Source organism: Cyprinodon variegatus, unplaced genomic scaffold (assembly GCF_000732505.1).
Source record: "Cyprinodon variegatus isolate N-32 unplaced genomic scaffold, C_variegatus-1.0 Scaffold1215, whole genome shotgun sequence".
NCBI classification, from domain to species: Eukaryota; Metazoa; Chordata; class Actinopteri; order Cyprinodontiformes; family Cyprinodontidae; genus Cyprinodon; species Cyprinodon variegatus.
In genome coordinates, this window is record NW_015151668.1 from 74881 (window position 1) to 91853 (window position 16973).

Genomic DNA, 16973 nt, shown 5'->3' on the forward strand with positions numbered 1-16973 from the left:
AAAATAAAAAAGCAGAAAATACTCTTGTCATCTAGCACAATTTATTCCACCATTTGTTTACAGTAGCTTTGTAAATGCAGTTTGTTTGTACGTTGTTTTCGTAGTAGTCTTCACACATCAGCTCTTGGCTTTCTGAGACGTGAGTTACACCTCACATGATTGGTATATCAAACAAATATTGTTAAATATGAACAAATGAATAAATAAGCCCCGTTCAGTGGCTCCACAGTGGAACGACAGTCTTTTTCCAGGGTGTTAGTGCCTCGTGTCTCCAGTCGCAGACAAAACAGATCTGTTTCCAGCAGACACACAATGTGAGAGCGGGGGGGCTGGAGCAGAGGCCGAAGAGCCCCCTGTTATTAGCAAACACACATGCACAAACAGTCATGGAGGAATTACGAGCGGAAAAACAACAACTCATGAACAGAGGATGGAAGAGAGGATCAAAGCAGCCACAAGTTGTTCTTTAAAGATTTATCGAGGTTTTTTTGGTCACTGAATCTGAAAATTCCTGAAGAATGTCTAAACTTAAGAATGAAAAAATAAATCTATTTTGTATTATTTAATAGAATAATAGATGTTTTGGCGTTTTTGTTCAATTATTTCAAAGTTTTATGAAAAAGTGATTTTTTTGATGTTGCTGTTTTTCTCTGGAGTGACTTTCTACTTTCATCTGTTGTTCAGAGAGGTATTTAGATACGTCGTTTTTACTATTTGTCATTTAAAATTCAGATATTTTGTGCCCAACCCATAGAAGTTTTTAAAAACTTAGTTGTCTCTGGACTTTCTGTTCCGAACAACAACCTTTTTTTTTTTATCTGCGTTAAGCTCATTTGGATAATACTAGTAAAATTTCTTATTACAAAAATGCAATCAAAGATTTGAGAAAAGGCGTTAAAATAGAGAAAGTCATGAGCTGACAGCAACTGGATCTTATGATGAGGAAAACTCAAATTTAATCTTTCAGAAACACAGCAGTGTCTCTTTGAAAAACCTTGAAGAAATGCTCTATATCAGCGTTATTATCACTATCAAGTGTGATGCTGAAGGTCCGTGAATTGGAGTCAAACTGTTTTTTACGTGAATATTCTGACTTTAATGTTGACCTTTAATGAAACCTTCTTGACATTTTCCTCAGTTGTTTTACTGATCAGTCCCAGTTTCAGACACAGACTTCAGTTAAACAAGAATTCTTGTGATTGAATAATAATAATTATATGACTTCATGCAATAATAAAGCTTCCTAGATCGGTTTTGGATAGTTTTTTATTTTCTCTTTTTTTTACAGTCACTTTGATCTAATTGAGTTTAACGATATTCCTTCACTGTCATAAATAATTTATATGACTTTAAAGGGAATCAGTTGTTCATTAAGTATGCAGCCAGACGTTAAATTACTTATTTAAAATGAGTAATAGTAAAGTTTATTCCAGTTGGTTTTACATCTGAAGCATCATCTGCAACGCATGCAAATGAGAAAAGTTAATTGACGACAGTGTTTATGTTTGTTGTTTATATTGATGGTTATGATTTATGTCACACAAAAAAAGACCTTAAAATGTAAATAAGAAAATAAGAATTTTTTCCTTCCACTAAATTTTCCAATCATATGCTTGAACACCTCACTCTGTGAACAATTCTCTTCAGCAGAGACTTAAATATTTCTATAATTAAAATCTTTCTTCATGTCTGCCTAATGTAATATCGTTTGATGTTTTTTGAATCAAAATTCGAAATATAAAACAAAATATCAAATATAATACATCAAAAATATCAATAAATTTCCTTTTTGGGACTTGAAAGGGAAAAGCTGCTCAGAAACCTGTGTGGCTGTTTGGGTCCTCTGGCTCGTTCCACTCAGCAATCCCTCCATATATTGGACGGACACAGTCTCACACTCGCTCTCCCTCTACAGTCTCTCTTTAAGAAATGACTCATTTCTCCATGAAAAATCAGACAGATCTGATGGAGGAAACGGAGAGAGATTTCACAAGTGAAATGTACAATATGTCATGTTGCTTTTCTGCAGCTGTAAACATTAGCAAAGTAAAGGGAGGACTGCCAGTCACACACAAACATCTAGACTGTAAACATTTCATTACAGAGACACACACAAGACTGTCCCAGTCAGCCCTCTGCCACCACCTTTCACACACACATACAGTTTCAGTAAGCTGTCATTAATCCAAGCACACGCAGACACGCCATCCTCACACATCCAGGTGAAGCCGGACACTGGAGCATCCCAAACACACTTTAAGGGCATAAGCTGCATTGCTTCCTGCTCCTTCCTCCCTCCGTCCCAGTCAGCACTGAGCATGCTCAGATCGCTCCTCTCCACACCCAAACAGACCGAGCTAAGCGAACGCACAGGACAAGCTGACAGATCATTTCCTCTCGTCCTGCTCAGGGGCGCACAGTCCGGATCTGAAAAGCATTTTTCTGATGTAGTTAATGTGGTGAGGAAGGAATGCAGAACTGCAGGGACTATGCGAGAGGAGCACACTGTGAGGCAGGCTTTTATGAGAGATCACCACCAAGCTGGAGTCCTGTTTGTGAGAGATGAGAGGCCCACTGAATAATGTACAAGTCTGTTTGCAGTTCTCTGCCTCTGCTTCATCCTGTGGTAGTTCCTCTTCCACCCCACCCTGCTCTGCTTCCTCTCCCCCACCCAGTTAAGGCCATCGGAGGACCGGACACAAGTTACAGACATGCCTGGATCCAGAGCAGAGATGGCGGCCCGGTTAAGACCCGAGCATCTCCACAGGTGGCCATGCGCGATTTGGAGACGTATCTGGGGGGGAGGCAGAAGGGGTCTGTGATGTATGCAGTGTTACCCTCAGGTTTCAGAATGAAAAGCTCAACAGATGCCCTTTAATGTGGGATGGTTGGACAGCCAGACTTTTCTTTTTGGTTCAGTTTACATCTGATGGGACTATGGATTCCGTCACGGCGGGTATGTGGTGATCGCTTTGATTGTTTCATCAGATTTGGTAGCATCTGTGTCCAGATGTCCATGGCAGGAACCTAAATGTCCCCCAAACAGAAAGGAGACAGACAGGACAGAGACAGAACACGGTATTACTCTGCAATTGGAAACTGATTTGGCATCATCATTGAGTCAAAAGCTTTAAACCATTTAACCTTCAAATCGTTTTAGATCAAAAGCAGATTTTGTCTGGTTTTCTTTCTCATGACATTTAAATCCTAAACAATTTGTTGTTTACCTGAATAAACAGAAAAATGCACTTTTTAAAATGTAATGTCATTTAACTAAGGAAAAAAAAAAACATCTAAGCCCATGTTGATCTGTGCCAAATTTGGCAGAATTGGCTGCTGTCAAGCAATCTGGAGAAGTTCCTGGAAACATACGGAGAACAAAAAAAAGGATTTAGCAACCCTGATTGTGCAAGGGCTGCTCAGTGGAGCAGTGGGTAGCACGCTGCCTTGCAGCAAAAAGGTTCTGGGTTTGATTCCTGGAACATGCAAACTCTGTGCAGAGTTTGCATGAGCATGCACATGTCTCTATGTTGCCTGGCAATGGACTAGCAACCTGTCCAGGGTGTACCCCGCCCCTTGCCCGTTGAAAGCTGGAGATAAGCATCAGCACCCTTTGTGACCCCACTTGGGACTAAGTGTGTAAAGAAAATGGATGGATGATTGTGCAAGTTTTCCTGCTCAGAGAGGAGAGATGTCTAATGTGTTATCATAGGTAAACTTCAACTATGAGACAATGATATCACTGTTTAGGTCTTTTATTCGTGGAAATTAAGTATGTGGTTACCAACAAACGAGCAAAATGTCTGCAGATCTGGAGCTTGTTCTTCAAGTAGCTTTTCTATGGAGTGAATTTCGTTCCATTATTGTTACAAAAAAAAAAGAAAATTAAAAACAATGCAGTCCAGAAATGAAACTATAAGAAACCTAATGACCAAATAATTATTCTTCAACCGATAAAACCTTTGAAAATGCAATTTATTTTTTTGTCTCATAGTTGAAGTGAACCTATGATAAAAATAACAAACCACGCATCATATATTACTTTATATAACTAAGAAGGTGCATCTTTTCTGGGGATTACAGACAGACTTATTCAGGGTTTATCAGGGACTTTGACTTATTCATTTAAAAAAATACTGAGGAGTTCATTTTGCAACCAGTATATTTTAGCAGAAAATGAAGAACATCTAAGATTATTCAGACATATCTATAAAGACATACAGTATGTTCGTAACTATTATAGGATTCATAAGAACTAAAATAGAAGCATCATAGTACATACGGTCTGTTGGTAAATGAATTCACTGCTGCTTTTAGTTTTTGATGTAGTTAATGAGAAGGAAATAAAATCAGATTAGTCAGTATATGAGCAGTCCATCGATTACCGGAGCAAATTAATTAAAAAATTGGTTACATTTGATCACAAGCAAACAAATCGGTGCATGTCTATAAAATATATTGGTCATTTGATGTTAGATTCTATACATTCCTGCTGTTTGTGCTGAAACCTTCCCGTCATATTCCTCTGAGCTACGTGGCGGACAGGGATCTTTTCTAAATACGGTGAAACTGAAATATTTTCCTTTTATTTAATCAGTCAGTCGTGGACCGGCATTGAGATTAGTCAAACAAAACTGCCGACATAAAACAAAAAGCTCTGAGAATCAGATTATCAAACCGCCTGCTTTTGGACTGTCTAGGATTGACTTACTCATATATTTCTGGATTTAAGTTGACCTGTGAAGCTTGAAAAGAGCCTTTATACAATATTTGCTGAAAACTGATTCTGTATAAATTAACTGTAAGTAAACTGAACTGAAATAATCAGCCACCTTCATGGAGGAGCGTGATGATGCAGTTATTCTCACCTTGAGGAGAACTCAGAGTGGGCCGGGTGGTCAGTCAGTCAGAGGGGTGTTCAGGGCAGGACCGATTGATCTCAAACCACGAGTCTATACAGCTGCAGAAGCACAAAGACACACAGGTGTGGCGTAGTTTGATCAGATAGAGAAAAAGAAAATAACACATCTAACTCAGGTTCACTAGCTTCACCACCCAGAATAAGTTATGATGTGTATTTGGCATATTAGTCTAGAAAGGAGCAGCTAACAGTCAGCTAACAGTCAGCTAACAGTCAGTGGAAACAACATATAACGGATCAGAAAAATCACAGATGTAATTTAAAAACACCTTTTCAAACGAAAATCTCTTATGGCAGCCAGATGTTGAAATTTTAAGGACATCAACAGCACATTCAGGAGATAACAAAAGGTGGGAGCATAAATAAAATGTTGCTCTCTTAACTGTTCAGAAAATCACTGTCTGCTTCATTCTATCTCTATTCTTAGTTAGCTCAATCTCTAACGTTCTGCTCTCTCTGCTTTTTCTCATAGTAGCTTCATCTGGTCTGTTCCTGTTTGGCTGTGACTCCATCCTGGAGAGAAATATCAGCTGTGCTGCTGCCATCAACACCTTTGTTTCTAGATGTTGGACCTCAATCTCTGGTCTGTTTATGCCAGACCAATCACCGTTCAGACTGACCTCCGCCTGGTATAAGTCAGGCAGGCTAGGTGTACCCACCTGAATCTGAAAGCTGATCTATTTTCAACCAAACACCTTAAATCTAGAGTTACAGAACATTAAAAGGAAAAGAGATAGAAAAGAACAGGCTGCCACCTGAGCATTACACTGCAAAAACAATCTGAAAAAAAAAAAAAAAAATTCTTAAATTAAATATATTTACCCTTAATTTGAGTAGGTAAACACAATGATTTGCCAATGGAATTAGTATTTTTACTCTTAAAGTAAAAATAATTAGATGATATGCACTTGAAATGCTTGTTCCATTTGCAAAAAGTCTCACTTACCTTCTCAAATCAAGAAAAAAAAGCAATTATTTTAAGAAAAAATCGTAGATCCAGCCCTGCAACCTCCCCACACCTACACTTTACCCAGTCACGGTGTTAGTGGCATTATCACTAAATGGAGGCACCAGAGAACCATGCAGGCCATGTAAAATCATAGAGAGGGTTCAGTGGACGCTGAGGGGGAAACTGTGCAGAGGTCGGCAGGTTTCTGCACAGTCATGTTGTCTTCAGAATAGATCTGTATGCAAGAACAGGGCATAGCGAGCTTCAGGGGACTGTTATCCATGACCAGGCAGCTGCATGCAAGCCTTTCACTTGCCAAGTAGAATGCAAAGCTTCAGATGCTTTAGCTTTATAGGTCAAGGGCCATGGGACCTGAGAGAGACGGAGACCTTTCTATGGAATGGGTTGTCTTTGTGTTAATCTACTGGACCAGTCTGGGTTTGGTGGCAGCAGGTGAACGACACTCGCTTGAAAGCGTTCTACATTTGCGCAGAGATGTTTATGATGTGAACCAATCAGGGGTTCCAGTAAAGTGTCTCTGAATGCTTCAGATTCACCATTCTGTGACCAAAAGGAAGGACTGGGAGTAATTAGAGTGGAAGTACCTGGCTGATCTGCACAGTCCTGATTGAACATATTCATGAATTAGAGGAGAGCCAGGCCTTCTTGTCCAGCATCAGTGTCTGACCTCACTAATGTGTTTCCATTAACTTTCCATACAGTAAACACACTGCTAAGGCCTTTCAACTTTATTAGTCGTTGCAAATGTAGAAAAAGTTGACAACTTAGTGAATTTGTAGTTTGTATAAAAATGCATCAACATTTAGGGAATTATGGACATTAACGGATGCATGGTCGCAAAACTTCTGCTGGAAAGATAAATTACTTTTAATTCTGTTGTAAGTTCTGGATTTTCTTAAATTATGAAACCTGCAGCAACAAAAACACTCCAACAAATCTACTTATGTAGATTTCCTGCTGAATAGGTGAATCCTGGCACTTTGTTGCCTCTCAAGATGAAATACAAAATTACAGGCGGAGGTGTTTCCAGCGTTGAGAACTTTTACGAAGGAGGGGGCACTGACACATGCGCACTACTAAAAAATATGCAAAAAGCCGTTGGACATATCTTCCACCACAGAATCCTCTTTCCTGCTTTTAACTTTATCAGCAAAAAAAGATTCAATGTGTATATAAGAAATTCAAACTTGAATTAATTAATATGTTAAAGGCACACATGATGCTCCCACCCCCTCCTAACTTGGACATTTTCTAAACATTTTTATATTTCATTTGCTAAAGCTGATCATACCATTTCAAACCTTGACCAATCAGCTGGTCCAATGGTTAAATGTTGCTGGGTGCCTTTTCATTTAAAATAATAACTAATTACTCTCAAACCTGTTCAGCAGCTAAATAAAGAGAAGTCAGCTGCAGCAAATTACATATTTGAATTAAGTAAACTATAATCTTCAAAATAAAAAAATCTACAAACTTTAAAGTTCAGTTTTTACATGTTTATTTTATTTATATAACAACTTTATTCAGTTTATTTTTAAAGCAACCCCCTGCAATGACACCTGATCCCCTGTAGGGAGGCGCTGACCTGGTCTATGGTAGTTCTAGCCCAGCTGACTTTTAACTGTAACGCTAAACGACAAAATAGTTTTAGAAAATAAAGTAAAAATAAGTTAACTAAAGCTTTGGAATTTAATGTGTTAAAACTTGAATGAATGATAATATTTATATTTAGTTTCCATGAACTATTGAGCATTTAAACCATGAGGACTTCATTAATTATTTATCTAATTAATGAAGTTCCATTTTATATTAGTCGTGACGATAAATATTCATCAAGCCACATTTCATAACATTACATTTTAGCACTTTGACCCTCAGCACCAACTCTGCTTTTTATTGAACTTTTTTAATCCTCTTACACTCTTCATCTCATTTGATAGTGAACAGAAATGCTTTGTGGGTCGCCCTTTATCTTTAAAATATGATTGAATAATGTTTGCATCAAAGTACAGCAATGCAATCCGTCTTCAAACCTTTACAGAGCGCAGTGAGTGGATTTAATTAGAAGAAGTGCAAATTTATATAAGAGGCAATGATTCAAATCCATTTGTGTGTATGTGTGTGTGCGTCAGTCACCTTTTGTGGTAGATGCAGAGGCACGGCAGTCTGGCTATGGTGTCCCCTTGCTGCAGCTCCTCTAGACAGATCACACACTCGCCGGCATCCCTCGCCAACACATCATCTAAGGTGGCAGACACAAACAGGCGGACACTGAGCGGAAAAAGAATTAGCATCCCACCACAAACACTGATAATGTCAGCCATCATATCAAACGCAGCAGAAGAGCAGCAGGGAGAGCAGCTCTGTGCATCACACCCATCATACGGTTGGCATTTTCTGCTTCCAGCCATAAATAATGAAAATAAAAACTCAACAAAGGAGCAATTCAATATGAGCTTTGGAACAGTTTCATTTGTTATAATTTGGCGATTTATTTCAGAACACTTTTACTCAGCTAAGTAAAGACCAGCAGCTATGGAGGCTCACATCATGCATTTTGCAGGTGAAAGAACTCACAATTACAACTGGGGATTCTCAATATATATGTTTTATCCTTGGGAATATTCTTATAATTTTGTATTGTTACAATTATAAACTATAATAGGGAGAAGAAAGTTGCACATGAGCTAAAAGGACAGTGATGCATGGTTTTTAAAAAAAGGTTTAGAAATGATAATCAGAGGGAAAATGACATGTATAATTTTGGGATGGTTAGTGTCATCAAAGATAGAATATTTGTGGGTTTCCAGCAGGTTTTCTAACAGTTATGTGCCCTTATGTAACCTAAACACTGCAAAACCATATATACTTTAATGCTCTAAACTTGGATATCAATGCATTTTTTGTTTTTTTTTTTGCATTACCCAAATGCAAAAAAAAAATTTGAAACACAACCGGCACCAAAATTCAAAACACACACGGCACTTGAACCGAGCCGCCAGCTCTGTGGCTGGTTCGGGAACCCCTGCGGACGGGGGCGGGGAGCCAGCAGGTGACTGAGCGACCAAACCCGACTCAGTGACGATAGCCTGGACATTGGCGGCCCCATGCTTCCCCCCGCCTGCCTTACTGGTCCCCAGCCCCCCTCCTCTGGCTGAAGACTGGTGGCTCATGGCTCTCTGCTGAGGTCCGGTCTAGTCAGCGGCCCAACATTTATTATTATTATTCAATTATTATGGAGTTTAAAAAAAACTTATGTTATAGCAGCAGGTCTGTCTGCACTGCTGTGTTTGTTCTGGTTCTGCTGTGGTCTCAGCAGCTCTTGCTTTCATCACAGCTAAATATCCTGCCTTAAACCATCCTACAGCAACATGACTGGCCACCTTGTTTTGCATTGGACTCGAATGGTTTAAGCTGGAGCGGTACAGGGTGGGGTGGTAGTAAATGTACAAATACTAAAGGAATTCAGCTTGCAGGGAAGGTTAACTTGTACTTCCAGTGTTTGGGGATTTACCATATGTCTGTTTATGCTCTGCTTTTGTTAGTTCCTCTTTGTCTGTGATGTTACACTACTTATCTGACTCTAGGCCTCTTTACTCAACAAAAAATAAAACACATGACCTAAAAAAGCATTGAAATTTCCATCATTCAATGAAAAAACAAAAACTTTGCAGTCACTGGCCAGTTAAAGCAGCAATATACATCCATGGCTCTAAAAATCTACCTCCTCATCTTCTACATGTTAGTGGTTAGCAGACTCAGCAGAGATACCCAGACTTCCTCCTCCCCCTGACATCTCTTCCAGCCACCATAGGGAAAGCCCTAAATGACCCAGGCCAAGGGAGAAACCTTCTTGCCTCCTCCCACTGGGACATACCTGGAATACCTCCGGAGAGAGGAGTTCATTCCCTTTGGATTGGGACATTCGGACCAGATGGCCCAGCAACCTTAACTGACTCCCCTTGATGTGGTTCTAAAGCTGTGGTTCAAATACCATTGGTGGTATTTGGGTTGCCATTCATAGTACAAAGTGTAATTTATTTATGAGAAAGATTAAAAGAGAATTAGAATACATACGACAGAAATGAGCATTAATGAAGGTAAAACAACAATAAAGAAGACATGAATAGTTCAAGAACATTTATCAACACACAGATACAACTAATTAAAGGACAAGTGAGGTGGAGCATGTTTGAAGGACCCTCCAGAATAAAAGCTGCACAAAGTAACAGTAAACCCAATAAAAAAGAAATGCCAGAACTAGAAATTAAGCCATGTATCACCACTTTACCAAAATGCACCATTTGCACCACCTTTCCCTCACATCTGCTCAAATTCTGCAATCCCAACTTGCTCCTTAGAATCAGAATCAGAAATACTTTAATAATCCCAGAGGGAGATTACTTTTGTTACAGTATTTCTGATTCTGATTCTAGGAAAATAAAGATTCTCAGCTCTGTTTTTTATGAGTCTTGTGAAAGAAGAAGTTGGAAGCTGTTTTCAAACCCATTTCTCTGGAAGTCAGCTATGCTGAAAACTAAACGTGCCGCACAAGGAAAGGAAAGTCTAAACTGGTTTAACAATGAAACAAGCCTTCACACCCAAATATTCAGGGGATCCCTTCTTTTTAAATGCCAGCTTCTAATCATGAGGAGCAAATCAGAGAAAAGTTTTACTCATTTTAAATCGGGACAAGCATAAATTTTCCATAGCTACTTCAAATTAAGGGTCACAGAAAGGAATGGTACCCTTGTAAAGCACTCATTGAGAGGGGCAGGGTACAACAGGCTTTTATTAGGTTTTTAAAGACAATTTTATTCTAAAATCCTTATAGATTCCTAAGATCATCTCTTTCATATGAAAACATACACATCTTTATAACTGTTTCATTACTGATGAGATAGGAAACAAAGCGAATGAAGAAGGATGTACTTGGCGTTAAACGGTTAAATAAACTTGATCCACCGTCCGTTTCATGTGAGCGGAATCAGGTGAAACAGGATCTTAGAGCCCCTTTTCTGGGTCTCTAAGCCATTAGTTATCTCCTCACCTACATGCCTCCCTCTTGACTTTCAGCTGTCTCCTCTCCCTGCCAGCAGACGTTTCATATCAAGCAACTTCACATCAATAATGACTTACAGGAGTTCCTCCTTTGCTTTAATCACAGCACTGAATTCCTTCTTTTACTGTCTGTTTTTGTCCTTCAGTGGTCAGAGTTGCAGGAGGACATAAACCCCCAACATACACACACTCTTCATGCAAGCACTCAAGGGGTTATATTTAGCTGCACACATTAAAAATATCATTACTGAAACCCGAGGCCCAGATAAGACCGAGTGGTCATTACACATAGATTTTGTGCCATCTACGTATGAACCTAACCAGCCTGCTGAAACCAGCTGCACAGCAGGTATTTGCCAAAAAATACTAAATAAGACCCTACTAGTTACTTTTGTAGTTAGTGCAGACAAACCTTTTAAATTAATATGTTTAGATTTATTTTGTAAGTCATCTAAATGTCCTAGCTGCATTGTTTCCTATCGTATACACAGTATGTTGCAAGAACCTCTTCGTAATTCCTCACATTCTAACCTTAGATTTCACTGAGTCGTTTGTGGATTTTTCATGGTTAAACAAGTCAAGGAAAAACAAACAGGATACAGATTTTTCATGTTGTTTTTTTACAATTAAAAACCTGAAAAGCGTGGCATGAATATGAACTCACCCACCCTAACTAAAATCGGAATAAATCCAGCTTTCTGTTAAGAAGACTTAGCTTTAAAAAGACCAAGGAAAACTGCAGACAGGGCAAGGAGAAAGTTCTGGAAAAGGTTTGAATCAATTAGGATAAAAAGCAGTATTCCAGGCTTAAACATCTCAAAGATCTCTGTTCAGTGATCTGAAGATGGAAGAGAATAACCCCCCCAGGTTAACACTGGCTATGATTTCATCCTTATGTGATGCAGTTTTGAGCTAATTTTATCGTCAAAAGGAAAAAAATGCTGACGTGGGTCTACCCACTGGAGCAAAATAATGAGGCCATGCAAAGTGTAATGTACATTACATTATGCTTGGCTGTAGTAAAAAATACGTAGAGTTAGCAAGCTAGTGTGGACCACAGATTTGTGGTTTTAATGAATTTGTTGCAATGGCTGATGTCCACGCAAAAAGTGATGGAATTCAGTATGATTGTAAACATCCAGTAGCCACTGACAGCGCCCGCTGTGCTTCCTAGTTCTTTTGTATTGTCGTTACACTGTCACAAGTAACGGAGCAATGGAATTAACTCCCTGCATTTAACCCATCCCCTTGGGGATGCAGTGGGCTGCCATTGTATGGCACTCTGTGGGAGTGGGACTTGAACTCAAACCTCAAGCACAAAGTCCTAACCACTAGGCCACCACTCCCCAAAGCAGGCATTAGTGTGACAGGTGTTGTCTAAGGACCCACACTAGCAACTCATTCCTCCCAACCGGGATACGAACCCAGTTTTCAGGGTGGGTGACTTTCCACTTGAGCTAACCAGCCGCTAGCCACCCCATACCTCCTGTAAATGTTTCGTTATTTACGTGCCAGTATCTCCCACTTTTCATTTACCTTTTCTGTCCTAAATAAAGAATATTTAAATAAAAAGGAGAATTTTTTTTTGATTTTCAACAAGGTCTGATCACCACAGTTGTGTGCTATTCTGCATAGCATCATTGAAGTGCAATTCTTACATGAGCTTCCACACTTTTCCAAAGGAATTGAAGATACACAAGACAACATTTTATCGTCACAAATTCTTCCCCAGTGTGTTTGCATCATTTTGTGGTGGCTGATCTGATTGAGTTTCCCCCTTCAGACCCAAAGCTGTTCCCTTGTTTTTTCATTTCAAAACCATGATAGTCCAGCCCTTGACTTGGTGTAAGGGAAAGAACAGAGCTTCCACCAAACCCTGGTTCCAACAGAGATGGAGACCAACCCTGCAAAAGGTGACCCATTGCCCTGTCACTATGGTAAATGGCATGTACTTATATAGCACCTTTATTCAAGTCAGAAGACTTGAGCAAAGCGCTTTACACAACATTCATTCACTCACGGTGGCAAGCTACAGTGTAGCCACAGCTGCCCTGGGGCTCACTGACAGAAGCGGGGCTGCCTTACACTAGCGCCACCGGGCCCTCTGACCACCATCAGTAGACAATGCAGGTGAAGTGTCTTGCCCAAGGACACAACAACACTGAAAGTCGGAGTCGGGGCATCAACCCTTCGATTTCAGGGCAAACTCCTACATCCAACGCCACTGTTGCCCCATGAGTCACTATCACGACTACTGCGCCAGCACTGAGCCGGCTGAGCTCCATATCTCCCTCAATGGAGACAAAGAGTTAGGGGGGAAATATCAAGGCTCCAAAAACAAATCAAGGAGTTAACGGCCAGCAGCGAGTTTGGTTTGTTCCCCTTTTGATGAGGTCATACGATTCTACACCAGGGAACTCAGCATATCAATTTGTGGGTTAGAGTCATATATCAGTAGGCCTGTGACAATAAAAGCACTAAAAATAAAAATTTATAATTCCAGAGAAGTTATCTGTGTATGGATATATTTTTTTAATCCATAACTGGATTAAATACTGTAGATGACAATGTGCTCTAAGTACAACTCCACACCTTCCTAAATCTAAAGCGGCTTCTTTGTTTCTGTCTCTCTACTGGTTGAACTGATTAATGTCTCTAAAGGATGGTCTGGCCATTGTTGCCATGGTTGCGATGTCAGGCATATCTATATTAATCATTTCATTCAGAAGAGAAAGACAGCAAAGAGGATGCTGCCTTCAGTTCAGTAGTGGGATTGTGCATGGAGCCCATTAAGATCAAATGGCTATGGTACATATTTGCAGTTAAATGAGCTTTGCTGGGAATTGTGTCAAGCTTGTTTGGTTATCAGGATTGCTAATCTCAGTCCAGAATTAGATGTTCTACCCCATAGGCCATAAAGATTACATTTGGTCTGAATTTGGTACCAGTGTACCAGGCTTAAGTGTCACTATTCAGAACAGAAGGACCCATTATTTATTTCAAGACAGACAGCACATATATAGCATGTAATCTGAGCTAGTAGGAGTGAAATGAAATAAGATTTTAAAAGGAATCTAGATGGATCTTTAGAAACAGTAATATAAACTGTATCAAAAAATCATCAGTATTTTATTTTTACAACCCACTGTAGTTATTCTATTAAATATGTTACAACATACCTAACTACATTACCTGTAGTAGCACCTGGTTTGGGTTTTAGGACAATCATGGCATCCATTGGTCCAGGTTTAACCTTCTATTTATATATAAAATATGGTGTTAGTAAAGAGCCTGTAAAATATGATTAAAATGTTAGATAATTAAATTACACATACCATACTGTAGTAGAGGGGTAACCAAAAAAATCAGTGGGGTCCGAATAAAGATAATCATCAACCAGTAAAGGTCTGGGGACATTTTTAATTATAATCTGTTACTTTAAATAGAATTTAACGCTGAAAAAAATGATGTTTTTATGCATCGGTGTTATACATTGAATTTAAAAAAAAAAAAAAAAAAAAGACAATTTTTCCATTTTGAAATCTAAAGTTTTTTTTCAAGTAGAGTACAACAATCATTGAGTTTGGTTTAAAGACAATTTCTTGATTCACATGTTTTATAAAACACCTGAACTGACCATTTGTTATTTTTTTATTTTTTTTTTTTTTTACGGCTTAATCAGAGAAGTGGGCTTTAGGCTCCCTGCAAGGCGTTTAAAACTGGATTTGAATGGCAAAGATATTCGGTTTTGTAAACCAAGTAACGTCTTCCTATGGGCAACGACTTGAAGGCACAAACTAAACTGATCATAATGTGTTCTTTTATGGTACGCCAGCATTCATAACATGTAGGCGAATCACTGTTTTTATATTTATAGTGTGTGTATGACATCATCTGCGCGCGCCGGCTACCGTTCATTCATCCTGTCCGCTGAACTGCTGCTAGTTTTACTCACATGTCTGGAAGATGTCTAGTGCTGCTACCAACGATGATCTGGCTCTCGAAATGCAATTAGCCGAATGATTATAAGGGGTAGAGCGTAGCCGCCTGTGGCCCGGGCTGCCTGTCACAACTCCAGTCCAGCGCACGGTAAATATATGCTAACTCAGAACTTATTGGACAAAGGTACTTCCGTCTCCTCTTTAGCGCATTTAAGCTTTTTCGAAGAGAGAAAATCACCTCAAGCTACCTTTATGAAATTTAGGAAGTTGATCAAATTTTTCTGTTTTCATCAAGCTCTTCTGATGCGACACTTCAAATATGTCTACTGGAGGAGTTCATAGAGTCACAGCTTATAGTGATCTGTCAATAGGTGCTGTGTCTATACTTACTATGTGATAAGTAAGGTGGGGAAATAGCAAATGTGTAGACATTGCTCAGATGAAACTAAAATGTAAGTATTTTGCCTACATGCAAAACGTTATGAATAGACAAAAACTAACAATGCATAGCACCTTGAACACTCCATACATATAATGCATTGCAATAGTTGCAATGAGAAGTCTCTACTTCAGTTGTTGGTTTTCAACAATGCACATTCATGTTTTAGAATGGCCCCGACCAAAGACCAGACACTGGAAATGTGTTGCAAGACTTTCAAACTGATGCTCATAGACACTTTCCATCTCATCTGACTAGATGTCTGGATTTGTGCAGGTTCGTCCCGAATATACAAAAGAAACTCACAACTGAAACATCTGCGTCTTTCCCACATTGTCCCTCATAAGCACCTCACTTATCCCACATTTGTTCACTTTGTGGGAACTACAAAAAAGCAAAAGTTACACAAGTGTAGGGAACATATGAACTTATAAAATGAGATAAATGTGTCAAACTCAGTACATGTTCCAAAATAATGTATTTCGCATCAACTTCCCTGAGGTTGGCTGTGCTGGTAAGATCTGTCAAAGGATTTTGGGAAACTGCATTGCTCCCAGCAGTGACTAAGGATGCTAGGTGGTTCCTACACTAAATGATGGATGATAGGAAGCATCCTGGTGTCTTTGCAGATTTGTTGTATTTAGATTGAGGGAAAGAGACACACGGTCAACAGCTAGCAGCCTTTTACCTATAATGAAAACAGTTCTACAAAGCACTTGCATTGTTATTGGGATTGCACATTACACTCTTATAATATCACTCAAGATTGTGGTTTTAAAATTGTAAAATATAAAAAAAAGGGTTGTTTATTACTTTATGAATACTCTTGTGAGGCATAGCTTCCAGCTTCTTCTTCTTGATTTAACCACTGCGCTGTAGGTGGTGAGCTGGCTTCTGTGATATGTCTTGCAACGAGGCAGTCACCGGAAACAATTCCTGCAGACGCTTTGATCAGCAGAAAGTTTAGATTTGTCTGCATTGCCTGGGGTGAAACTACCAACGCCTTTGATCATCATACCTTTTGGCTTTTCCTGCATCCTGACACAGGATATCAGTTTTAAGCATAGTTCAACAGCAGCTTCTTTGATCCATTTTAGAGCAATGTCAATAAGATATAGCAGAAATTGTTCAACTTGCTTGCAGGGGAAACCATCAGGGTGGTCTTTGCTGGAAGCAAGCATGTGCATTAAAAGTCATTTATTTTATATAGAAACTTGATATGACTTTTAAAAAAATCCACTTCAAACTCAAAATCAACAATAATGAAAAAAATTAACCTCCCTTTCAGTGTGACAATTCTAACTCTAGGCGACAGAGACTTGTGGGAGTGGCCTAAGGTATTGGCCACTGAGTGTGTATAAAATCATCATATCAGGTAAAATCACAACCTTGTTCTGTCTTGTGCTGAGCTAACACATATTGCCATTGCTGGAGATTCTTGCACTGCCTTTGTGTGCGGTGCTCTACAGAGTATTTTATATTAAGTGGGTTTATTGGTATCTCATATTTCACTAATCAGACAATACAAAGCACAAAAGAACATAAAAAAGCAAAACAGTACATTTCAGTTGAAGAATAAAGGCAGGTAAGGAAAAAGTTGGGACTACAAACAAACTAATGGCTCTTCTGTGTTGTAGCCCC

General features: G+C 39.2%; 1 protein-coding gene across 1 annotated transcript in view; it reads right to left on the reverse strand.

Annotated features, from left to right (window-relative positions):
• Window positions 1-1365: 1365 nt before the first annotated feature.
• Window positions 1366-16973, reverse strand: part of znrf1 (zinc and ring finger 1, E3 ubiquitin protein ligase) — a 69309-nt gene continuing 53701 nt past the window's right edge. Inside the window, exons 3-5 of the mRNA XM_015401389.1 lie at window positions 8028-8133; window positions 4869-4960; window positions 1366-3027 (exon numbers count right to left, since the gene is read on the reverse strand). Of these exons, the coding sequence (XP_015256875.1) occupies window positions 4903-4960; window positions 8028-8133 (164 nt within the window). The 3' untranslated portion in view covers window positions 1366-3027; window positions 4869-4902. The remainder of the gene's footprint in view (window positions 3028-4868; window positions 4961-8027; window positions 8134-16973) is intronic.